Genomic DNA, 24,605 nt, shown 5'->3' on the forward strand with positions numbered 1-24,605 from the left:
TAAGTATTCAAATGTAATTTTTTGCTGTGTTTCAATTAAATTCAAGCCACTTAAGTCAGGGATTACCAGATAAGATGTAATGTTTCCGCCTACGTGAGGGGACGCACACAAACATGTCGGGATAATGCACTACACCGGATGTATTCTGTACAAATATGCCTGTCTTCCGCGGCGTTCTCCCCCTGAGCTTACCGTGACGGGCTAGCAAAACATAGTGTGGACGCCTGTGCAATCGCATTGTCAGTGAGGGTGACAGCGAGCGTGGTCCGACGGCGCGAGCCGGGCTGTGCCCACGGCATGAACGAGCTGCTGGTTGTACGAAACAAACGCACCAGTTTCGGTATGCATGTCGGATCTCTGATACTGTGCGCGTTGTAACGGCGCGGACGAAGCGGTCTGGTGCTAAAATTATATGCTCAGAGTTAATCAATGCTGATGACCAGAAGGCCGTCATCAGCATGTGACGCCTGAGAAACCAACTGATTATGTGAGGGAACGAGCGATGTCCTGGGGGACTGAACTGTTTGTTTGGGGCACAGACTGTTGAGCCAACAAATCAGCGCTGTACTCGGAGTCGCGCAGCTGCCCCGCCCAGTATTGGCGAAACCCCTGCTTGGGTCATCCGCCCTCCCCCCCCCCCCCCCCCCCACAAGCCACAATTATCACGAAACCCCAGCTGTAATGTACTGCCATCTGGATGTGATCCGTGTACGTGATCAAAGGGATGTCGTGCCTAGACTGTCATGTGTTGGGTTCTCAACTGCTCTGTACTGGGTGGTGACATCACTGGTGCCGAGATTTTAATGTGGCGCGGCCGCTAGCCGTAGGGCGTAACGCTGCAGGGCCACCGGAACACCGAAATTTTCGTACGGACAATGGGTGTTAGCGGGAGGTGTGTATGGCAAGCCAATTGCGTAGAATATGATGGCGACTACGGTGGTGTGCTCTGCAAGCCTATGTTGAGAACCATCTAGAATGGAATGGCATGAGAAGTGATAGCATACATGCGAGAATTATACAAGATGGGACGGACGGCACGTTGGGCTCTCTTCGTATTGATTATGAACAAACTGTTGGTGGCGTGCCCGTGTAACCAGCGCGCCAATAGCGTAGAATTTGACGTCGAATATGCTGATGCGCTATGCAAGTTTATATGGGCAACCATTGCAATCAAATCGGCTTGAAAATCAGAAACATCTCCGGAAGAACTGCCGCAGAGATGGGTGGCCCGAACATCACGTTTTGTTGTAAAATACTGCATGGGGATCTACGGACGGTGCTTGCGGTAGGCGACAACCATCGATTCCGCGGGCCGCGCGCGACGGGCCGGCACTCTGGCATGAGCGGAAGGGAGAGAGAGAGAGAGAGAGAGAGAGGAGAGTATGTATATATATATATATATATATATATATATATATATATATATATACTTATTTGTATGACGCATTTGTTACAAATCAAGGGGAAACACTGGCAGTCACTGATATATATTCATATATATATATATATATATATATATATATATATATATATATATATATATATATATATATATATATACATATGTGTGTGTGTGTGTGTGTATTGTCACCACCATCCTGGTTCTCTTGGCTCTCCGCTTTTTACACGCACAATGCTAATAGTCATCTATTGCACGGATTAACACACATGGTTTAGAAGTGACGGGCTCGACGGATGTTGTGGTGAAATGTTACTGATACTTTTAAAGAAATCAGTTACATTGCACTCATTCAAGTACGTTACATTACACATTCATACAAATCTATCGCATAGCACATTTTACATACTGACATATCTAGTGCACCATGCAGCTGCTCATTCTTGACCGCACGTGACAAACGATTTTACTTGGATTTTACTCGCTTGGAAGTTCACATTGCGCCACGACTGAACAGAACACCTCTCACTTGGGAGTAACAATAACTCAGTCACAACGCCGACTAATTCAGTCGCAACAATTATGTATAATCAAAATACATAAAACTGCATACCACTGTACTCAATTTTTAACAAAGAAACGCCAGTTCAAGTTTCGTGTCGCTACAAGACATGATCACGTGGCCATAATCATATGGCCCAAAAATGTTCGATTTTCAGTGCAATTTGATCATAACGTTACGATTATTGCAGATTTCAACGCGTAGCAGGGCTTCAAATCGGTACTTTAGTGTATTGTTCTTGGCGCGAGGGCGTAGACGACGCATTTGTTACAAATCAAGGGGAAACACTTGCAGTCACGCGGAGCTTGTGCGTTCGGTTATGACGGCGAGGGCCTCGTGTGGCGGTAGGGACGCCGTCGGGTGTAGGTCGTCGTGAGTTTAAGGAAGGCATTTGTAACCTGAAACAGAGGTTGGTGAGATGTGTGTTTCCAGCATTTCCTCCAAATTATGATCATGTGTTTGCTGGTTAGCAATGTGTATATAGTTAGAATGGAAAGGTGGGGGGCTGGGTACTCAAAACATGATAGACGTAGGTGGGCCACCGTCACGTCTGATGGCGTTCCATGTGATGACTTTAAATGTTTCATGACATGCTGAGCATATCCAGTATAACAGCTACCTTTTAGAAATAATCTTGAGAAGTGCACACTAAGTCTCAGGTGCTCAGGATGCTCAGGAGTGCTCAGGATTAAGTACGTGGTGTTCAAATCCACCAATTTCAGCACTAGCAGCCAGTGTGTCTAGAAATTATGATGCTGTGAAGGTCACTTGCAGAGAAATGTTCTGGAAACATTTTTCACCCAAAATAATTTAAATTTAAGGGCAGCTAGGCCTAGCCTGAGCTTGGTTTACATAAGTGTGGGGTCCAGCTCACTGATGTCACATAATTGTCTGGTGCAGGGAATGGATTTGTTTGCAGGCTAACCACCACCAAACACACTGGCTTGACAGATATTTGATGTGCAGCCTCCTTTATTTTGTGGGTCAATGATTTCAAAGACACATCATTGTCTGAATAGCTGGCAGCATTTTTCAGCCAAAAATTGAGCAGCTCACAATAACTTGTGGGAGACTCAGTCACACCAAAAGTTTGAGAACTGGGGCCCCATTCTTCAATGGAGATTGGAAGCCCATTCGCTATCTGGAGTAAGTCTGTGTGAAGAGTGATTTAGGTGCCAAGCTTATCTGTGATGCTGCAGGTTACTGATGTTAGTTGTGGGTTTTTCATACACATGGACTCAGAAATGCTAGAATTTGGTTGCATTGCTGAATTTTAAAATTGGTCTACACTACCAATAATATTTTTACCACTCTATGCACCAGTTCTTTTCTAGTTGTTTTCTGGGCTTATATGAGGCATGTTATTAATGCCATTGCCACTTATAAAATATGCAGAGGTGGTTCCAAGTTTGATAAGTTTTTGCACTTTAGTAGAGTCACCCCATTTGACTTCAATGAGCCAAATGACACTGAATTTAATGTGATAGATATGTAAGGAACATATCCAATGAATGCCTGATGTAACATATACTACTGAATGTCATAGGACATATCCTAAAGGAATAGGTGCCATGATGAGGTTTTACCTAACACTTAATTGGCAAGTTCAATTCTAACAGGTATGGATGTTGTTTGATGGCAAGATCATCTCAGGTTTTTAGATGCCTAAAGAGCAATGTTAACTAGTGGTAATATGCCAACGTGCATGATGCAAGCTACCCGAGTAGCCCTGCAAGTGTAAGCAATTGAAGAATGGCATTATAATCCCAAGAATTATTTTTGGGGGTATTCTGCATGGCTATCCTCATGGGCATGGTTTTGATAATAGTGTATAACATTGAATAGCATAGCACAGAAATAGAACCAGTCCATTGGCCAGGAGCAGTTTATCTGTTTGATCCAGTTGGAGTAAAACCATGTGTTGACAAATGTCACACAATATCACCAATTTATGTTGAATCCAGTGATAATAATGAAGAATCTCAGATGTTGGATACCTGTCACTCTCTTCTCTGAATCCTGCACACTTAGCAAATTCATTCCCATTGCTTCAGGACTGTTACTGGTGATGTTGATTTCAAGAGCACAGGTTGTGAATTATCTGTAAACTGCTGTGAATGGGACATCTTCTTGCATCTCGGATACCAACATACACAGTGTTTGGGATTTGCCAGTCATTTTGCTGTGCAGTACATGTTTAAAAAGCAGCTATCAGCCTACATAATCAAAAGCATGTAGCACAGCCCATCTTGCCTGCCCCATGTGGTGTGAGCAGCTGCAGCAATGCCTTTTCAGAACAACACTGCATACCACAAGCTTACCATGGTGCTCTCAGCCGAGCAGAAGATCCTGCTGTATGTGCCGAATCTGATCGGGTATGTGCGCGTGGCATGCCTGGCTGGCGCCTGGCAGTGTCGGCACGACCAGGCGTCGATGCTGGTGCTGCTGTACGCCGCGCAGGCGGTGCTGGACGGCGTGGACGGCTGGGCGGCACGCCGTCTTGGCCAGTGCTCGTCGTTCGGCGCCTGGCTCGACGTGGTGGTGGACAACTTGGGCCGCAGCCTGCTCTGGTCGCTGGTGAGCGAGTGGGGCTGGCTGGTGGCCTCGCTCGAGTGGCTCTGCTTCGCCTGCAACAGCGGCGCCGGCAGCCGCTGGAAGGCTGATATCATAGCGCGCGGTCCGCGCGTCTGCCGCCTGGTCATGGCCGACGGCTTTAAGACGCGCTGGGGCGTGCTGGCCATCAGCGGCCTGCATGTGCTGCCCATCTGGGTGCTGGGCTTGCAGCGTGGGGTGTGGGCCGGCCCGCTGGCCTGGGTACCGCGGCCGCTGGTGCTGGCCGGTCTGGCCGTGCTGGTGGTCGGGCGCCTGCTCTGCGCCTTGGTAGAACTGTGGTGCGTCTGGGCGCACGTGCGCGTCCTGCTGCGCCAAGACGCCGAACCGGTGGCGGAGTGAGTCCTCGGCGTCGCCTCCGTCGACCGTCCGGACGGACGCCGTCGTCGCCTCCGCCGGGACACCGTCCGGACACCGCCGCCGCCTCCGCCGGGACACCGCCCGGACGCCGCCGCCGCCTCCATCGCTTCGAGCCAGATGGCAGCCTGCTTCCTAATGACTGAAGCTCTTGGAAAGGATTACCCTGTGATCTGGTACCTTGCGAGAAAAAGGGTTTTGCTCACTTCAGGGTCTTACAATCATCTGAATGTTGGGTTTTTTTGGGGGGGGAGCATTATCATGTCATGCGTGCTGAGAGGAATAATCTAGAAGTTTGAATATTATAAATGCACGATAATGTGAGTAAGGATTCTGCATATATCTCCGGGAAACCGTACAAACTTTTTTGCGCCTGACTGCACTTTTGTGTGGAAAACGCAGTAAACTGCATAATGCAATAACGCTGTTGCATGGATAAGTTTGATAGCATATGCCACTAGTATTTTCATAGTACAAGAAGCAGTCACTGGTATGTATGGTGGGCTCAATAACTACCACAAGTATGCTTTGCTTTTTGGGAATGAGCGACATTTAGAAATATGTTTCCCTCGGTTAGATCTCCGTTATATCTGTAATTACATGTCATCACTATTCTTTGCTGAATTTCGGGTCCTTATTTGCTTCTTTTTAGGGCTACCCTCACTCCGTAATGCTGGCGTGATCAGAGATTTGCTACAGGATATATCAGTTTGGTGAGTATGGTTAATACCTGGTTTTGTTTTGAGACCGAAAGTTGTTTACAAACGCCCAGGTGAGATAGACCAAGATCGCACGTATTTTGATAGCGGGCCCCTGCATTGCCGCTGCTTAGTTGAAGATGCCACAACTTCTATGAACTTTGACAGGATTCCCTTTTTTCGAAGCTCGAATGCCATCCTAACTATGGGATTCGTGGCTGTGGGTTAACGGGAGGCCGGTCTAGTTTAGCTACGCTAGCTAAGCTAGGCGAAAATATTGCCGGCTTTGACTCACGACAAGCGTTCGAGGTTTACAATCGTAGCGTCAGTGTAGTTGCAGTTCCATGTAGCCGCCTGTGTTGTGTTCTTGTGATGCCAGTACTCATGCTTATTCATTGGCCAGTTGCTGATTGTGCCACGGGGCTGCTCAATCGAGGCTTTATTGGCCAGAGGAATTGCATGAATTCGACGGCCTGCTCCAAGCTCGTGGCTTCTTGGATGGTACCTGTCATGCGTGAGTCAAAACTGATTGGACGTTGCAGCCCAGGAGTGGGGCTGGAGACATCCGCATCACTGTCATCCAAACCAGGAATAAATTGCAGAAATGCAAGACGTCACGGGGTTAGGGGTGGTTGCCACTATTATACTTTTGGGAGCCTTTTACCTGGTCCCTGCCAGTAATTCCAGACTGTCATCACACCCATGGTTGTGCGTCGTAAGAACGTCCCCATGATAAAAAATCGGGTGGAGCCAGCTAACTTTCAATCAGGAAAGAGGGGTCTTAGAATGACCAAAATGTTGTGGAGGTCCCTCTCGTCCCATTCATGTTTGGTGGGTAGCCACGGTTCTTCATGTTGTGGACATTTCCAGTCTTCCACCAACAAATTACTGCCAACCGTTACGTTCCAACGGTGACGGAACGAAGACGGGACGAACGATATGGTGCCTTTAAACCGCGACGCACTGATTCGCGCTATCCTAACCCAGCTATCTTCGATCGCATGGCGCCGCCTCCGATAAGTTCAATCCAAGTAAATTCGAATGAACTTCCTGGTTGCACAACCTGGTTCACGGGTTATATGATATGGTTTACGGGTTATATCACCTGGGTTATGGGTTGTATCACTTGGCTCACGGGTTATATCAGCTGGTTTACTGGTTATGTCAGCTGGTTTATGTACCTTGTGAAGTGCTGTGTAACTTTATTCATGATTGGACGCCAGCGACATTTTAAATTAACTTTAAGTGGTGTGTGTTTTGATGCACAAGCACCAAACATCACCACCGCAACCCATGTTGGCTGTGTCTGGGTGTGTGCTTTTAACTTTAATATGGAGTGCACTAAAGGGCAAAGTGATGCGAGTGTGATACGCATTTTGAGGTTCTGGGTAAGGAGGTTGCTATGCGCCTTCATTGCTTTTGCATTCCGCTGATACGTATTTGATATGTGCGACGCGTAAGAGCCAGTATGCTGCCATAGCCGGGACACAGGGTTTTCCTTCACATCAATGTATGCTGAGTTAGATACCAGGTGTGTCGAGTGTCGTAGCTCGTTTAAGTTATGAGTCCTGAACACGGCAGAATATGTCCCGTCCGCTGATGGAATGTTAATGTGTGGCATATATGCTGCTACTGATGATGACTGTTGATTGTTGGTTGTCTGGGCCAAGGCCGTCCCCAGTAATTGGGACCAAACGATGAATGGTGGGGAGGGGACGCGGTGGAGGGCCAACTGATGATTTGAGTGATCGCATCGCTTAGCATTTTAGCTGTTGCTGTGATGGATAAGTGGGAGCTTCCCGTTGGGGACAGTCGTGTCCCACGCATGATGCGCGCCGTTAGCTATGTTTGCGAGTACTAGTGTTGTGATGAGAGGCTGACATGATGACATCCGGCTAATAAACCGATATAAGCACTGTTTTTGCTCTGGTGTACGCTTAGTTCGACACGTTAAGAAACCATTATAGCTGGTCTCATGAAAAACTTTTTGGAACACAAAATGGCGTGTTTGGATGAACCGCCGCCTGTTAAACTGCATGCACACCAATACACTGTTTTGCCACCTCATTCCAGACAGAACGCCGGAATGCTACCGTAAAAGCCGGATCATGCAGATCCAAGCCCATTTCTAAATGCGGCCATTTCTGATCTCTTTTCAATTTCGCGTTGCGTGTTTAGTTCAAGGGGACAGGAGCCGGGGTTGCGCTAGAAAAAGGCCGTGCCTACCGTCAAAATCCAGGAAAAACGAGCTCTTCAAATTCAACTCACTTTTTTCTCAAACGTGGAGAGCGGGGCTACACGTGCTGGACCTCTCCCTTCCCCGCCCAAACTGAGTCGGAAACCAAAACCCCGAGCAGAGCGTTCGCGGCGGGGCAGTCGCGCGTGCTGTGCGGCCGAGGAAGAGAGTGGTGGAGCGGACCGAGGCGTGGCGGGCGCGACTGCCCAGCGCTCGCCGTGCTGCACTGATGTGGGACGTGTGAAGGCGAGCTGCTCCTACGCACTCCCTGTGGTGAGTCACCACACCACTGGTGATGCAAGCAACCTGCTGCTGGAGTGGAGCGTTTCGTACTCTTTTGAGGGCCCGAATTGTATGTGCCTTAGTGCATGCTTCTGAAATTTAACATTAGGTTCACGGGGATGTGCGCTTGGGACAAGCACACGCCCTGCGGGGTCACGCACAAAGGACCCCGAAAATAGGCTTTGAAGGGAAATAATTGTTTTGGAGCCCACAGCATTACTCCCCGCCTCCAGTTATTCCTGGCGCGTCCCTGGCGAAGCGACGTACCGCATACTAGTGACATCACGCTAACGTCGAGCAAAGGCGACGTGACAATTGCCGGACAGCTTTACCTTTAAATACGACCTTGATGCCGGTAGACGCGCGTCCAGGCAGTCACTTCGGGCTCATTTTGGGCGGTCGTAGGTTATAGGGCGGTGCGATCACTTATTTTTTGGTGAGTTCTGTGAGATGTGCGGGGCGTTTTACGCAAGGCTTACGTGTACCTCAGACTGTTGATTAAGGATTTGGCAAGTACGGTTAACTCCTGAGGGAAATACATCCCGCACACGGAAAGGCTGGTATCCCGTGGTAAGGAGGCCTCTGACTGGAGTGTTACAGTAATACTGGGTGCCAGGGGACCCAGTCTGCAAAAATTTATTCATTTAAGTTTGATCTGCTGCATGGGACCCTTGCACATTCTTTGATTGTAAAATAATTGTCTTCTTTGAGGCAGGAAGTACCAGAAATAAGATGGGCATCTATGATCTTAACTTCAAAGTTAAACTATTATTACAGCGAGCACTCGGGTGGTTCAGAGACACAACACTTTTTACCTGTTTTAGTCCCATGTCATATTTTTATAATATCATGACATCATATTTAGTGGTCATGTTGTCATTTTACTTCTCATTGTCCTTACTTTACTTCCTGCTTGCTTTCTTTTCTTACTTTACATACCTCACCCAATCTCTTTGCAATCTGCCATCCTGTTGACATCTGTTGTGATCAGTGTGCCAGATAGATGTCTGCAGTCACTGACAGCAGGCATCTATCCATATCTACATCTACTACTTTTACATTTGACAGCCTGTCAGTATCATAATTGTTATATGTGGAGGTAAGATGATATGATGTCCCTAAGTATTTCTGTCTTATGATTGTTTAGGACATGTGATGTCTTAGAAATGTCAGCTGATGAACAATTTAATCTTGCAGTGTAAGGTGCCAGTGTGGAACATTGGCATACATATGCCTTATTTCAGCACTTCTAACATTCACATTGAGCTGTGTGGATCAGGCAACCCAGAGAACTGGTTGTTACATGTCTGGATTATTGACAAGGTTCAGAAATGGACCCCTGTCAAGATGGGGTAAGTTAAATTATCTTGTGCTTTTAGTTGAAAGATGGTGCTAACCAAGGAAGTGCTTGAAATATTATTGCTGATGGTTTGTCTGTGGTGCTAACCAAGGAGTGCTTGAAATATTATTGCTGATGGTCTGTCTGTGGTCAGTACAGCATTGCATAGAATGTTGCCATGATGTAAGTGCCTCTAGATGGAACTACTTGATGTGGAGCTGATATCTCAGTCAAAACAGTGTGCCATAATTGTCTTCAAAAGAAAGCCCCTCCTCAAAAATGCAACTTTGTCAAAGTCAGATTTTACATGGTTAACTCATGTTTATGTTTGGGTGATGCTAGCACACAGATTTGCAGTATATCTCACTTTACATTCATCTGCATGGAAGACCAACTGACAACATGTCATCATAGCATCATAGCATCATAGCACTCATCATTTGCCTTAAAAATCCCAATACCAAAGTATTATGCTAAAATTGAGGCTGCCACCTTAAATATTTTTGGTTCTGGTCTGGTGGTAGGTCCTCTGCCTTCTTTCAGAGGCCCTTACAGCAGGCCTCAGGTCAGAACCTTGGGATCAGAGAAATACCCCTTGCCCTGAAAAGGCCTCTCACCAGCTAAGCACCTGAGTCATATCAAATAAAACATCATGACAGATCTTGTTCAAAGGTTTGATTAATTTTGTCATCAAAGTTGTGCCCTGGTTCTCATGTATATTTGTATTTCCTGAGCCTGGTTCCCTTGTCTGCACTTGAACTGGAAAGTAATTGTTTTGTTATATTTAAACACAGGAAGCAAGACTAGAGCTGACAGTGGGCAGAGGGACAGTAATCCACCACTGGTCATGCACTGCAGGAGCTTACTGGCGTCAGCTAGGGCAGGACTATGCCGAAGTGTTCCGGGACACCGCAAAGGATGCCAGGAATCGGCCGGTGAAATCAGCGATCTACGCGCTTGGTGAGATATATTTGGATTGACAAGGATAGGGTTTAGGTTGAGGGGTGCCTCGATTGCTTGCTTTTGCAGCAATGCACTGCTGCCTTTATGTGCATTCCTCAGCAAGCTTGTCTTAGTGAGTTCTGGATAGCCAGCTTTGTCGGCCGGCATTAATCCGGGGTTGGTGCCGCCACGTCGCGCTCCCACTGGCAGCTCTTGACTCTGCCGCCGACTTTCCGGCAGGCACATCTGCACTTGTGTACGGCTGGAACACGAGCCCGGGCGAGCGCCAGTTCTCTGACCAGCTGCTGGCGGCCGACGGCCGGCTGCGGCTGTTGGCGCCGGCCCAGCGCAGTCCGGCCGCTGAGCGTCACGTGCGCCGGCTGCGCCAGCTGCAGGCCGACGGCCGGCTGCGCGCGCAGAACCTGGGCCCGCTCAGCCTGCTCTGGGAGCTCGAGTACCCGGCCGGCACGGCGCTGCACGCTGCCCAGTGCTCGCACCTGCGTCCCAGCTACCTCAGCTTCCACGAGCGCGTGCGCGACGTGGGTGCGGCCGGCCGGTGGTGGGGCCTCTGGCGTCGCATGCGGGACTATGACGTCAATGAGGACGTGTACCAGGATGCTGATGCGGTAAAGGCCTTGGTGGAGACGACCGCTGTCGGCGGCCCCAGCGTGTCATGAGACCACCACGGCGGCGTGCGGCCCGCTGGTATGACCGCCGTGGACTAGATGACGGTGCTTGTTTGCATGCGTCGTACTGAACATGGACGGGTGGGGGCCTGGCCGTGGTCCGGGTCTGTTGTATGCAGGGCTGTTGAGATCGTTTGGGTTGCGAGGGCTCTCCGGCAGCGCTCGCTCGTGACCTTTCCCCGCTGAGTCGCGCACTCTCGGGGAGCAGCACGTCATGCTCGTGCAATACATTTAATGACGGCGCGCAAATAAATGCAGCGTCTGGTGTCCTTGGAAGCATGGCTGTGTGCCGATGGGCGGCATGGCGCAGACGCGTGGTCTTGAGCACGCTTGTCGACTGGCACCAGGCGCCAGAGGCACGGTCAGGGCGGCGGGCGTTGCTGGTCTCGGCGTACTCTGTCCTATCACAGGCGTGGGCATGGCTCAGGGCGCAGCTGCGTCGCAAATGCGCCACTCCAACGGCCTGGTGTATTGGAAGTGTGGCGGTCAGTACCAGCGCGTCCTCGCGTTCACACGCTGGCGCCAGGGCGGTCACCGTAAGAACTCCAGAGCACACGGGCGACCGGACTGCCGCAGACGGGCCGGGCACTCCAGGTGCCGGGCATGACATCGCCAACAGTACAAAAACATCACGTCGTGGGCATGCATGCCACGTGAGTGTCACGACACGCCCTGCGATCACGAGCTGGATCGGCTCCAGCGTCGGGCCGCCGGAACTCCGAGACCGTCTCTGTGCGCCGCCGCGCCGTGCCGGAGTATCACACAGAGGCCCCACAGGAGGAGCTCGAGACTGGACACACAGCGAACACGAGCTTTCCTGGTGCAGCCATCACATAAGCGACCTCGCGCAGGTCTCCAACAGACTCAAGGCGTTGATTGTAGCTGGCCACCTACGACACGTCTAATATCATGTCCGGCATGAGCAAGCGAGATGGTCGTTCAGGCTACACTGCTAAGCGTACGTCCACAGCAATCGCCAGAGATCCATTCGCTAACTTCCATACAGCGTTCATCATGAAGTAATGTCCACCTTCCGGACGCGTACTGAATGCCATCAGCGTCCTCTGGCCCGCGGGTGTCCCGCGCGCCGCGTCACCAGGGCGGGCGGCGCGCTGCCGTGGCGTCGACAGCGCTGGTGCCGCGCGGCCCCACGGGTCGGCGCCATAATGGACGGGTCACGGAAGACGATCGATGGGTCCATCCAAGGCCACACTGGGACGGGCTCAGCAACACACCACAGGCCACGCAAGGCCGGTGGCCGCGCGCCAGTACCCGGGCCGCGCTACGACGGGCAGCTGTGGATCACCGGACCTGGGGCCTGCCTCGGCAGGTCTCCATCACGTGCCGCACGGCGGCCTGAGACATACGGCAACTCCCGCCAGCCTGCGCCAACGCCGCACCGCAGGCTCCATCACACGGACAAGCGTGATACGTCCGGACCTGGGGCCTGCCTCGGCAGGTCTCCATCACGTGCCGCACGGCGGGCTGAGACATACGGCAACTCCCGCCAGCCTGCGCCAACGCCGCATCGCAGGCTCCATCACACGGACAAGCGTGACACGTCCGGACCTAGGGCTTGCTTCGGCAGGTCTCGGTCACGTGCCGCACGACGGGCTGAGACATACGGCAACTCCCGCCAGCCTGCACCAACGTTGCATCGCAGGCTCCATCACACGGACAATCGTGATATCCGAAACGCCCCACGGGCACCACACCGCATCCCAGTCGCATGCAGTGGTACCCCAAACGGGGCAGAGGGAGATCAACTAAGAAGGGTCAAAGACATCGAGCTGAAAAACAGGTATCACAGAAATTGACTAAAGGGTGGTGTCCACAGGGTAGCCTGTGGTCATGCGCCTACAGCTACGCGAAGGAACCAGCCGGGAGGCACAACGCAATATCGCCCATACAGTGCAGGCATGGCTGTGAATTCTAAAATAGTGCAAACAAAAGCGTACGATTTCAATTAAAACAACACGTACGTGCCGGCAGATTTCATAAAAAGTGATATTATACAAGGCGCACTAGCACCCGCTCCACGATCAACGGTAAAAATCCGTAAAAATACGATACAGTGGTACATTCCGCGATGAGCTAACGTCGACTAACTGCGACACAATCGCTCGCTCTGAGAGGCAGTCGGTTAACTACGGCTGATTGGCTACAGCATACAGTACTCGTTCACAAATGACCCGTTCTAAGAGCATGCATATCAAAACGAAAGTCAGGAGCGGGTTTGGAGCCAATGCTGTGGCAGCGTACATTGATGTCGCCAGCCCCGCTACGGCCCCGGGACCGACCGGGCCCCGGGGCCTCGTAGGGGAGCTGTCCTCAGACCGCTGACCAGACTGTCACAGCTAGCGCCGGGACGTCCGGAATCCGGCTATCCGCCGGCGGCTGGCCGGCCGGTGCCTGCAGGACGGCCCTGGCGCTGCACGAAGCGCTGACACCCACGAGAGACGCCTAGCTCCCGGGGAGAGGAAGAGGGCTGCTCTGGCGCCGCGGGGACGGGCCCGGCTCCGTGCGGGTCGCTCCCGCGTCGGCCCCACGCGACACGGGAGCGGCTAGCGCAGCTGGAGCCCGCCCACGGCGCCGCGTAGCTCCGGATCCCAACCGGGGCTGCGCCCGGCTGGGTCCTGCACGCCGTCCGAGAACCGGCGCTGCTGAGCCGACGCGCCGGCCGGGTACCTCTGGTGACCGCCGCCGGGCACCCCTGTCGCGTACCGCTGAGGGTCCAGCGCGGCCGGGTATCGCTCAGGACTGCTGGCCGAGCTGTCCAGGGGTGCTGACGGGCTGAAGTCGTCAGCAGAACTGCTCAGCGAGGTGTCCCGCCACCCGTAAGGCCTGCGGGAGGTCAGAGGGTCAGAGGTTAAAGGTCACCCATCTCAGCCAGCGACTGGCACAGGGTCAGCGGCTCGCTGGCCCAGGGCGAGCTTGGGATGCCGACAGACATACGACTGAAACGCAGACGATTGCCAGGTTCCTGGAAAACGACAGAAAACGCCGCCGCCATGATCGGCAACTCCAACCGCACCAACACCCAGTACTCTCACCAGCGTGTAGCTTTCACTATACGTACTGAAAATCGAACTAGACCCTTTCCCACGACGGGCCTCAACTACGGCGCCCCACAGCCAGCGGCCCGTCGAGCCGGCCACGCCCCGCGTACCGCACGCCGCCGCAGCGGCAGGGTGTGGAGACGGCGGCCGGCCGGCCGTCGGCGTACGGCGGCGGCGGGTCCGCCGGCAGCGAGTCGTCCCGGGCGGCGGACGGCTCCGGCGGCCGCAGCAGCTGACGCACGCGGCTGACGCGCTGCTCCGAGCGCTGCTGACCTGCGGGGCGGACGGGGCGGGTCAGCCCAGCCGCCGACGGCCGGCCGCAGGCTGTCCAGTCACAGCTCACACATTGCCACTCGCGAGCCGACGATGAGTTCAAGGGGACCAGCCAATTGACTCATGTCGCTTTTACAATCCGTGGGCCGAACAGGCTGGGAGTCGTGAGGCCTCAGCAGCATTAGTGTGGGAACCGTGCGCAACGCTTGGTACAGGTAGCCGCTGGTTGATCGCACATTAGTGGTGGCAACTCGATTTGAGCTTATTTCAATCACACATTTTCGACTCCAATCGTCGGGGCTAAAATGTATGACCGTAATCACGCGGGCTACGCATCGTGAGAAATGCCGGAAGCTCCCACGCAATAGTCAACAATATCACATTTAGATATCAGTTTTCCGGTGGAAAATGACCCAGAAGCACCGTTGAGCTCTTCTTTCGCAAACTTCTAGCACTTTGTTTTAAGGCTTTTCACAGGGAATGCACCAGCACTATTTCCGGTAACATGAAAACATGGGCTGAGTAAGGGAATATCCATCAGCTCTAAACGCTTACCGAAAAAGTTTGACTGTACTTTTATTGTAATTTGCACGACCAAAAAATTATGGTTTCAAATTGGAGACTTCTGACTACAATTAAACAAATCACAAAAATGTTGCAGCTTATATTTTCTTCGGATATAATGCTACTTCAAAACTAACAAGTCGTATAATTGTGTTTGCACGTTCCATGGCACAATCAACCTTCGAGACAAACCAACAGGACACCTACTCTAGTAATAGGACTATTCCACGCATCCGACGTCTAAACTGGAAGCGCCGTAAACAAAAAACAATCCAAAGTTCATGGTAACTGAACTTAAGACTCATCGCACATCGCATGTGGAGCAGTTTAGAAAAATTACTGCTAAATCATATCTGGGAAACGCTAGTCACGGTACCCCGGTATCGTGTCACCAGCTGTGTAACGAGCTCCGATGCATCACCGCCATCTGCGACACGCCAGTCACGGTACCCCGGCATCGTGTCACCAGCTGTGTAACGAGCTCCGATGCATCACCGCCATCTGCGACACGCCAGTCACGGTACCCCGGTATCGTGTCACCAGCTGTGTAACGAGCTCCGATGCATGACCGCCATCTGCGACACGCCAGTCACGGTACCCCGGCATCGTGTCACCAGCTGCGTAACAAGCCTCGATGCATCGCCGCCATCTGCGACACGCCAGACACGGTACCCCGGTACCGTGTCACCAGCTGTGTAACAAGCCTCGATGCATCACCGCCATCTGCGACACGCCAGTCACGGTACCCCGGTATCGTGTCACCAGCTGTGTAACGAGCTCCGATGCATCACCGCCATCTGCGACACGCCAGTCACGGTACCCCGGTATCGTGTCACCAGCTGTGTAACAAGCCTCGATGCATGACCGCCATCTACGACACGCCAGACACGGTACCCCGGTACCGTGTCACCAGCTGTGTAACGAGCTCCGATGCATGACGGCCATCTGCGACACGCCAGTCACGGTACCCCGGTACCGTGTCACCAGCTGTGTAACGAGCTCCGATGCATCACCGCCATCTGCGACACGCCAGACGCGGTACCCCGGTACCGTGTCACCAGCTGTGTAACGAGCTCCGATGCATGACCGCCATCTGCGACACGCCAGTCACGGTACCCCGGTACCGTTTCACCAGCTGTGTAACAAGCCTCGATGCATCACCGCCATCTGCGACACGCCAGACACGGTACCCCGGTACCGTGTCACCAGCTGTGTAACGAGCCTCGATGCATGACCGCCATCTACGACACGCCAGTCACGGTACCCCGGTACCGTGTCACCAGCTGTGTAACGAGCTCCGATGCATGACCGCCATCTGCGACACGCCAGTCACGGCACCCCGGTACCGTGTCACCAGCTGTGTAACGAGCTCCGATGCATGACCGCCATCTACGACACGCCAGTCACGGTACCCCGGTATCGTGTCATCAGCTGTGTAACGAGCCTCGATGCATGACCGCCATCTACGACACGCCAGTCACGGTACCCCGGTACCGTGTCACCAGCTGTGTAACGAGCTCCGATGCATGACCGCCATCTGCGACACGCCAGTCACGGTACCCCGGTACCGTGTCACCAGCTGTGTAACAAGCCTCGATGCATCACCGCCATCTACGACACGCCAGTCACGGTACCCCGGTACCGTGTCACCAGCTGTGTAACGAGCCTCGATGCATGACCGCCATCTACGACACGCCAGTCACGGTACCCCGGTACCGTGTCACCAGCTGTGTAACGAGCTCCGATGCATCACCGCCATCTGCGACACGCCAGTCACGGTACCCCGGTACCGTGTCACCAGCTGTGTAACGAGCCTCGATGCATGACCGCCATCTGCGACACGCCAGACACGGTACCCCGGTACCGTGTCACCAGCTGTGTAACGAGCTCCGATGCATGACCGCCATCTGCGACACGCCAGTCACGGTACCCCGGTATCGTGTCACCAGCTGTGTAACGAGCCTCGATGCATGGCCGCCATCTGCGACACGCCAGACACGGTACCCCAGTACCGTGTCACCAGCTGTGTAACAAGCCTCGATGCATGACCGCCATCTGCGACACGCCAGTCACGGTACCCCGGTACCGTGTCACCAGCTGTGTAACGAGCTCCGATGCATGACCGCCATCTGCGACACGCCAGTCACGGTATCCCGGTACCGTGTCACCAGCTGTGTAACGAGCTCCGATGCATGACCGCCATCTGCGACACGCCAGACACGGTACCCCGGTACCGTGTCACCAGCTGCGTAACGAGCTCCGATGCATGACCGCCATCTGCGACACGCCAGTCACGGTATCCCGGTACCGTGTCACCAGCTGTGTAACGAGCTCCGATGCATGACCGCCATCTGCGACACGCCAGACACGGTACCCCGGTACCGTGTCACCAGCTGTGTAACAAGCCTCGATGCATGACCGCCATCTGCGACACGCCAGACACGGTACCCCGGTACCGTGTCACCAGCTGTGTAACAAGCCTCGATGCATCACGGCCCTTGCCGTCTGATCATGTGATATCTCTGTCTGTGCTGGAAGATAAAAGATGGCCTCCCCGACCGATGTGCTAACGAAAACACGCCACAGATATCGTGTTATGAGCGGAGCGGTAGCCAACACCGAACCACTGAATGAGGTCGCTGACGTTCCGGCGCTTTGAAATGCCGTGTGATACAGAAACCTCCGGGCCAAATTACCACCAGACTAACCCCTGCAGAGGCGCTGCAGAAGCAAGCGCCCTGTTTGACAGAACAAAGGTGTGTGACTGGAGACCACCGTCCATGAAACAGAAGCCAAGGCCTCGGGTGGGTACGAGAAAACGGGGCATTTGCCGGGTGATATATGAACATTATTTGAATAACAAAAGTATAGATATCCGATCCGGGCTCCCGGGTCTAAAATCCACGTTTTCATCCACACACCCCAGACGTAAAAATAAGTACACTGAAAGCCAAGCTACCGTGGACTGTCATCTTTCATCTACACCGCAAGTCATCACCGATAGCACAAAGCCCAAACCGTATTGCACGTAGATTCCAAAACAATGGGCATCCCAGAGCTACTATCAATCTTAGTTAAGCAATCGGCAACCAGCCCCATCGACATCATCCATCACAAAGAAAACGTACACACTACCCTACATCGACGCTGTATTATACGCCGCAAGGTAGAAAAATCCGTAAAAAATAGTAAGATGTAATGCAAGGTGACCTGAACTAATTACGGCTACCTGATACAAGTGATGACCGCATGCGCGTACCGCATGCCTCCAAATATGATACTGCTTACTTCACCAATAATGTAGTTTACAATGTCACATGCACTATATGTGCGACTTTCTACAGAGAAGAAGCATAGGGGCCAATGGGTCAACCTGTTAAAATGTCTTAGCAGAATAATTTCCACATTCAATATATCCCTCGCTCCTGATTCTTGCTTGCTTTGAATAAATGTTGCGGCTGACCATTAAATATAGGTTACAAAACACCAACTCAGTGGAAGAGGACGTCACGTGTGCCGAAGCATAGTGACTTGAGACATATTGTACTGTGTTCGAAGCTGAGACCGAAGGCATGATTGCACCGTTTAGATACAAAGAGGTACACAAAGAACTAGACAAAAGTTTAGGACAAAAGAGTACACAAAGAGGCCCTCAAACAAAAGTGATGCGCGCCAACATGCGCAGGCCAACATGCCCCACGTGGAGATCCGATCCCATCTCCCCCATGGAACGCCTGTTGGCGCGTCCGGCGTGCCGTACCGGTGTACTTGGCAGTGTGCAGCTGGTTGACGTCGAGGTCGGGCAGTTCGCTGACGATCTCACGGTGCGCCTGGAACACCAGCTGCGTCTTGTGCGCCAGCTCCAGGCAGGCGTCCGAGAGGGTCAGCAAGCCCTGCTTCAGACGCGTCGTCTTGGCCACCTCGTGCTCACGCGCGCGCTCCGTCACTGGCGATGGCCGACGGCAGCGTCAGAACGGCACACCACCTGTCTCAGGGTGACAGCGCGGACAAGAGACGAGCGGCGATGTAGAGACGCTGCAGGTCTAGCCACGGCTCACCGGCAACCAAAGCGGCGGCAATCCAACGGCAAAAACTACTAAGCGGCAACCAAATCCAAATCATTCTCCAACAGCGACATGTGGATATGTATGGTTTTGCCTGTCTGTGCATGGTTAACATTGCAGCCCGACCGGCCTGAAACGTTTGCCCCTCCCGTCCTCCGCCCCCGCCCGCCGGTTACGAGCTCCCAGAACCCGTACCCTCCAGCAGCGCCGCCTCCTTAGCGCGCTCCGACCCAGTCAGCTTGGCCTCGGCCTGCTGCCGGTCCTGCTGCGAGGCCTTCTTCAGCTCGCGCCGGTGCTTGCTCTCCTTGGTCTCGCAGGAGACCAGCTGCGAGCGGCAGGTGTCCAGCTGCTCCTCACCCTCCAGAATCATCTCGAACTGATAGCGCAGCACCTTGAGCTGAGCTGCGGCAACGGCAGGACGTCGGCGGGAGCAGCCACGGCAGGACGTCAGGGGGAGCGGCCACGGCAGGACGTCAGCAGGAGCAGCCACGGCAGGACGTCAGCAGGAGCAGCCACGGCAGGACGTCGGCGGGAGCGGCCACGGCAGGACGTCGGCGGGAGCGGCCACGGCAGGACGTCAGGGGGAGCGGCCACGGCAGGACGTCAGCAGGAGCAGCCACGGCAGGACGTCAGCAGGAGCGGCCACGGCAGGACGTCAGCGGGAGCGGCCACGGCAGGACGTCGGTGGGAGCGGCTTTGGCACGTCAGCGGGAGCGGCCACGGCAGGACGTCGGTGGGAGCGGCTTTGGCACGTCAGCAGGAGCGGCCACGGCAGGACGTCAGCGGGAGCGGCTACGGCAGGACGTCAGCGGGAGCGGCTGTGGCACGTCAGCGGGAGCGGCCACGGCAGGACGTCACCAGGAGCGGCCACGGCAGGACGTCAGCAGGAGCGGCCACCGCAGGACGTCAGCAGGAGCGGCCACCCAGGGCCTTCAGTCATGATCACGCGACTGTGTGGGTGACGCCTGGCCACCATGTAGTCGGAGGTGATCCGACAGGGAGGCGAGAAGCAGACTGCTGCACAACTGGGACTGTGGCACAATCACTTTATTTATGGGCTTATGATGAGCTGGATCAAAGCTGCACACCAGGAAACATATTAACCTGATGTGCATGCATCACAAACACATGTCTTGGTCTGGCTGCAGTTGTGCATGCAAATCTTGGCCTGGCTGCAGTTGTGCAGGCATGTCTTGGCCTGCGCAACTGCAGACCATGTTTGCGCTTCACTCCCGATATAGTTGGAATTGATCGTAAAATCAGCCGAATGTTAACAGAGTCAGGGTCGGATCGATTTTTTTCGATTTTCTCGTGAGTGAGAATTAAGTGAGAGTTGATTCAACAAAACCTTAGTGAGTTGGCTCAAAAACGAATGAAAGCATGTGTAGGTGTAGCATATATGTAGCATATATGTGCAAGCATGCAAAGTTGTAAGTACACTAGTTTATATCTGCACCAAATGGAATTCAGCCATTTATAATTTTGTTATTATAACTGAAAAAATGAGCATAAGCCTGCTGCATTTGTTGCATATCATCCAACCCCCACTGCTGTCATGGCCTGATGTTTACTTCAAAGGCCTAGACATTGTACGTCATGATGAAACACCCACGCAATTCGAACTGAGTGCTCTGCGGTCCTGCTCTAGATGCTGTACCATTGAATTCGTTCTGGACGTCGGCGTAGACGGCGGTGAGCTCCGCCAGCAGCTGGACCGTCTGCTGGATGGCGCGGTTCTCGTCGCGCAAAGACCACTTGACCATGTCCTGCGCGACGCGTGCCTGCGCCGACACCAGGCCGCGGTGGGCGGCACGCGCCATGCGCAGCTCGGAGATCAGCATCTCCAGCTCGGCGTGCCGGCTGCTGATGGTGCGCAGCCGCACGCCACTCCTGCGCCACACCGGCAATGTCAGCATGCATCACACCCTCATGGGCTAGCCTGCATACCTGAGGAAGGCCAGTGTGCACTACACACATGCTTGTCACATGTGATGTCCTGAGCATCTGGAGCATAATGGATCATCACATGGTGTGGGCCTAAGGCATATTAAGGCTGGCTGCAGTGGTGGTCCTCTGGTCATTCCTGAGTATTTTATGCTTGAGGTACAAAAACAGTTGCTGACCAACACAAACAGTAGTTGAATTTGTGGCTGCCATCGACAAGATCGAGATGGCCTGATGACTATGTGCTTGGGGGAGGGGGTCAAGTTGAACCCATCTGAAGGTTTTTTAAAACAATTTCAGAAAATTGCTGCATAGCCATGCAAAACTCTGCATAGCTGTAGGCAATGTGGTAGCAGATCTTTAGATATAACCAATTTGATGTGCATTGTGCTGTTGTTGACCTATAGCAGGTCAGAGTTAGGCTGTGGCTGTAGGCCAATGTCTTTTAAGGAATTGTTCAATCTGATGTAACAACAGAGTGTTAGACAAAGCCATACAGCTCTGGCATAGTTTCTCAGACAGCAATACAATCAAATTTAGGATAAGGATCAATTTTATGGGTCTGGGATGAGGCATAAAGGTCAGGCCATGGTCTGACAAAATCCACTTCTGTTTTTACTCCAGACCTTGCTGAATGAGGTGGTTTCTGGTGCTCATTTTCAATTTAATAATAAGGCTTTGATTGAATTCAAGTTACATAGCCACTGAGACCTTGCAATGCTGTATATTTACAATGGCATACAGCAATGCCTAAGGCATTTTATGTCTCAACTTGCCTACCATTGTAATCAGCAAACAGAGTTAGGAGTACTTTGCACATGCCTATAATTCCTGGAAATAAAATCATTAACTAGCACAGAACCCAAACCAAGGTGCTGCTTCCAAAAACCCTCACTGAATGATTGATAGCTTTACAAGACTTGATTATGTATGCAGAAAATATGCAAGCAATGTTGGTTCAGCCATGCACATAATAGTGCATGCATAAAACAGAGTGCAGACCAAAAAAATCCAAAACCACAGCTAGCACTTTAAAAATTCATTGAGTCAAGCAAAAAATTTACTTTTTGATGCCCTTATTTCTATGCCTAACATTAATATCTGAAGCAATTGCAGGGAAATGATCCCAGTAAAATCATGCAAAATGATAAGGCTATCAAGTTAAGCTATAAAATAACATGTAAACATGGCTAAGCCCAGAGTCAGAGAATACATTGTGTTGTCAGGCCTCTGATCTGGACACTTCTCTGTTGCTCATGCCAATATAAAGGATGTGTGAGAGCCCAAGGGGACAGTGGCAGTCATCCACCAAAATCGAGACAGTTGATAGCAATTACAGAGCATGACAAAGATACTTGGAATTATTTCAACAAATGTCAATCAACACAAGTTTGCTGACAGTGGCACTTTCCTTTCTTTTACATATGCATGCAGAGTTACCTATCAAGCCATTGATCCACTACAGGAATGTACATGAGTAACTAACCTTCTTATAACCTTGCTGGCCTTATCCATTATGCTAAGCAATCTTTCACGGCAGGCGTTCTTGATCAAGCTTGTGAAACTAGTCAGATGAGGCTATCCATTTGTTTGTTCTTCAGCAAAGCATATTTGATGGCATTTCCACTGACTCAGTCCAGGCACAGATCTGCCAGCAATCAGCGTATGAAATCAGGTATGACTTATCCATGAAAGTCACACGCGGGTTCGCAATACCTATGCAAATCAGATGATAGCACCAGCCGTTCCACCTTGCTGAACAAAGCGGCGTTCACCGAACAAACGCCATGCAGTTGGACTTCGATGCAACAATAATTGTGAGGGAATTGGTCTGGGAATCGAAATTCACCTGCTTCCTTAAAGAAGCCGGCCCGGACCTTTGTTTCACGCAGCACAACTGAGGACTAGCGCCGGCACCCACGCATTCCAACCACCCCGCCGTGTACGGGGACGGGTATGCCCCTTTGTTTACTTTCTGGCGGGTGGCTCGAAAGGTATTCGGGACAATCTGATTGTAACTTTAAAGACGATATTTTAACTATACTATTTACAGAGCCAGTTCTTCTTTTATGCGCATACTCTGCACGCTTGCTGGTCGGTTTTGATTATTTACTCACATAAACTGACAGAAATACATTGGCCACACTTGAAAACGCCCATAACGATCACCAATTGACTTTCAAGCAACAGTTGACAAATAACCAAAAGGGTCTTTTTTTGGTAAACTAATAAAATGAATCCAATAGTGCTGTGGCGGCAATCGGCCAGAGCTCTACATACCATTATTCTCGCTGGCAACGCAGAATTGTCGTAGCATAAGGGTGGGTGTCGCGTGAAGGGCTCTGCAGGTAAAGTTACCCTCATAGCCTTTTTCATAATTGTTACTGAAACATGAATTATAAATATTTTATACAGGTAGTTTTAACTGATTTATCCCGTGGTTTGCATTTTGCCGCCTATGCAAGCACTGACGTTCTGCGCTCATGTCTCATTACTATTTCTTCTTTCTGGCTCATATTTGCGCGACAGCGACGAGAAATTTCCGTTGTTCCAGGCGGCCCCACAGCTAGGGTCCCCCCCGTAGGCCAGGCTGGTTGGTCGTGGTTGGGCCTGCAGCGTCTCTGGTTGTTAGTGCGGTCCTGCTGAGATAAGCCTATCACCAATATCATCGAGAAGTCGCTGTCATCTTAAAAATGTCCGCGATTAAAACGTTATACAACAACTTGTTCCGGAGAACATCCACCTTTGCCCTGGGAGTCATCGCAGCTGCATTCTTCTTCGAGAGAGGACTGGATACTGCTGCTGATCAAATCTTCGAATCACATAATAGAGGAGTAAGTATTTTTTCTGTTCAACTACAGCACTTCTTGTGGATTTGATTATGACAAGGTATGTTATGTGATAAATTGGGGCTTGTTTACAGCAGCAGCTCAGACTGCAAAAAATATAGGTTACAGTGGGCATGTCCTGCTTAGCAGCAACATCACTGCAACAATTTCATGGCATGTATTCACAAATCTGAGCCTTCATGGTTTGGTACATAGTCACCACAAATTCAGTACATGGAGAGCAGGTGTTTCAGTTGTGAATGGTGATGTTAAGGTGGCCCCAGGCAAGAAAATGAAGCATTTGTCACACAATAAATCTAAAAATTTAACATGATGCGGTCAGATTTGATTTTTGTGCACACAAGCATGATATTCAGCAAATCAATGCCATGTATGGCTCTGGCACAGCTGATAAAGTTCTTGCAGGCTGGGCTCTACCTAGGGGTACCTGGGGCAAAAAAGAATATTACTCCAGTTTTGGTGTGTGGTTGTCACCAATTTTGGTGCACAGAGAGCCAGGGTTTCAAGGAAGAGGCCTCCAAGAATCTCCTCATGGTCTAATTTGCATCTACTGACTATGGGTTACCTTTATTATTGTGTTCAAAAGGGTTTACCTGCCACTGAGCTGAATTTACCACTCAACATTTGACTTTTTCCTGAACATTGCAAAACAAGTTTCTGTAGGTTAAAAATATATTCAACATGTTTTGATGTAAATGATGAAAGCTCATGGCCTCAGCTACCTTAGCAGCTGTTGTCTGA

The 24,605-nt window shown here is 51.7% G+C and overlaps 3 protein-coding genes across 6 annotated transcripts; 2 read left to right on the forward strand and 1 right to left on the reverse strand.

Annotated features, from left to right (window-relative positions):
- The first annotated feature begins 2,277 nt into the window (after nucleotides 1–2,277).
- LOC119112291 (uncharacterized) lies at nucleotides 2,278–6,074 on the forward strand. The gene is made up of 2 exons (XM_037236403.1): nucleotides 2,278–2,370; nucleotides 4,257–6,074. Exon 2 carries the CDS (start codon nucleotides 4,284–4,286, stop codon nucleotides 4,911–4,913), a length of 630 nt encoding a protein of 209 aa, XP_037092298.1. The 5' UTR covers nucleotides 2,278–2,370; nucleotides 4,257–4,283; the 3' UTR covers nucleotides 4,914–6,074.
- Nucleotides 6,075–8,077: 2,003 nt separating this feature from the next.
- Nucleotides 8,078–11,387, forward strand: LOC119112308 (mitochondrial import inner membrane translocase subunit Tim29). 4 transcript variants are annotated; one of them, XM_037236428.1, is made up of 4 exons: nucleotides 8,078–8,135; nucleotides 9,389–9,496; nucleotides 10,342–10,443; nucleotides 10,666–11,387. In XM_037236428.1, the coding sequence occupies exons 2-4, from the start codon at nucleotides 9,448–9,450 to the stop codon at nucleotides 11,100–11,102; spliced, it is 588 nt and encodes a 195-aa protein (XP_037092323.1). In that variant the 5' UTR covers nucleotides 8,078–8,135; nucleotides 9,389–9,447; the 3' UTR covers nucleotides 11,103–11,387. The 4 variants fall into 4 exon arrangements, with proteins under 4 accessions (XP_037092323.1, XP_037092320.1, XP_037092321.1 ...); XM_037236425.1 differs by lacking the exon at nucleotides 8,078–8,135 and adding an exon at nucleotides 8,480–8,580 and having other exon boundaries at nucleotides 10,278–10,443; XM_037236426.1 differs by lacking the exon at nucleotides 8,078–8,135 and adding an exon at nucleotides 8,480–8,580.
- A 5,305-nt stretch (nucleotides 11,388–16,692) lies between these two features.
- LOC119111374 (uncharacterized) lies at nucleotides 16,693–22,958 on the reverse strand. The gene is made up of 6 exons (XM_037235187.1): nucleotides 22,865–22,958; nucleotides 22,502–22,663; nucleotides 20,729–20,961; nucleotides 19,267–19,473; nucleotides 18,708–18,953; nucleotides 16,693–16,766 (listed from the first exon to the last, which is right to left on the reverse strand). Exons 2-6 carry the CDS (start codon nucleotides 22,528–22,530, stop codon nucleotides 16,693–16,695), a joined length of 789 nt encoding a protein of 262 aa, XP_037091082.1. The 5' UTR covers nucleotides 22,531–22,663; nucleotides 22,865–22,958.
- Nucleotides 22,959–24,605: the final 1,647 nt, after the last annotated feature.

Source organism: Pollicipes pollicipes, unplaced genomic scaffold, assembly GCF_011947565.3.
Source record: "Pollicipes pollicipes isolate AB1234 unplaced genomic scaffold, Ppol_2.1 Scaffold_7261;HRSCAF=8764_pilon_pilon_pilon, whole genome shotgun sequence".
Taxonomy (NCBI): domain Eukaryota; kingdom Metazoa; phylum Arthropoda; class Thecostraca; order Pollicipedomorpha; family Pollicipedidae; genus Pollicipes; species Pollicipes pollicipes.

Excerpts from the sequence above, each read along its gene's own strand:
- LOC119112291 (XM_037236403.1), top strand. The coding sequence starts at position 4,284 with ATGGTGCTCTCAGCCGAGCAGAAGATCCTGCTGTATGTGCCGAATCTG.
- LOC119112308 (XM_037236425.1), top strand. The coding sequence starts at position 9,476 with ATGGACCCCTGTCAAGATGGG. Across the intron at positions 9,497-10,277 it reads TGGACCCCTGTCAAGATGGG|GAAGCAAGACTAGAGCTGAC; the intron begins GTAAGTTAAATT and ends ATTTAAACACAG. Across the intron at positions 10,444-10,665 it reads ATCAGCGATCTACGCGCTTG|GCACATCTGCACTTGTGTAC; the intron begins GTGAGATATATT and ends ACTTTCCGGCAG.
- LOC119111374 (XM_037235187.1), bottom strand. The coding sequence starts at position 22,530 with ATGGATAAGGCCAGCAAGGTTATAAGAAG. Across the intron at positions 20,962-22,501 it reads GCCAGCAAGGTTATAAGAAG|GAGTGGCGTGCGGCTGCGCA; the intron begins GTTAGTTACTCA and ends GGTGTGGCGCAG. Across the intron at positions 16,767-18,707 it reads AGATGGGATCGGATCTCCAC|ATGGCGGTGATGCATCGGAG; the intron begins GTGGGGCATGTT and ends GGCGTGTCGCAG.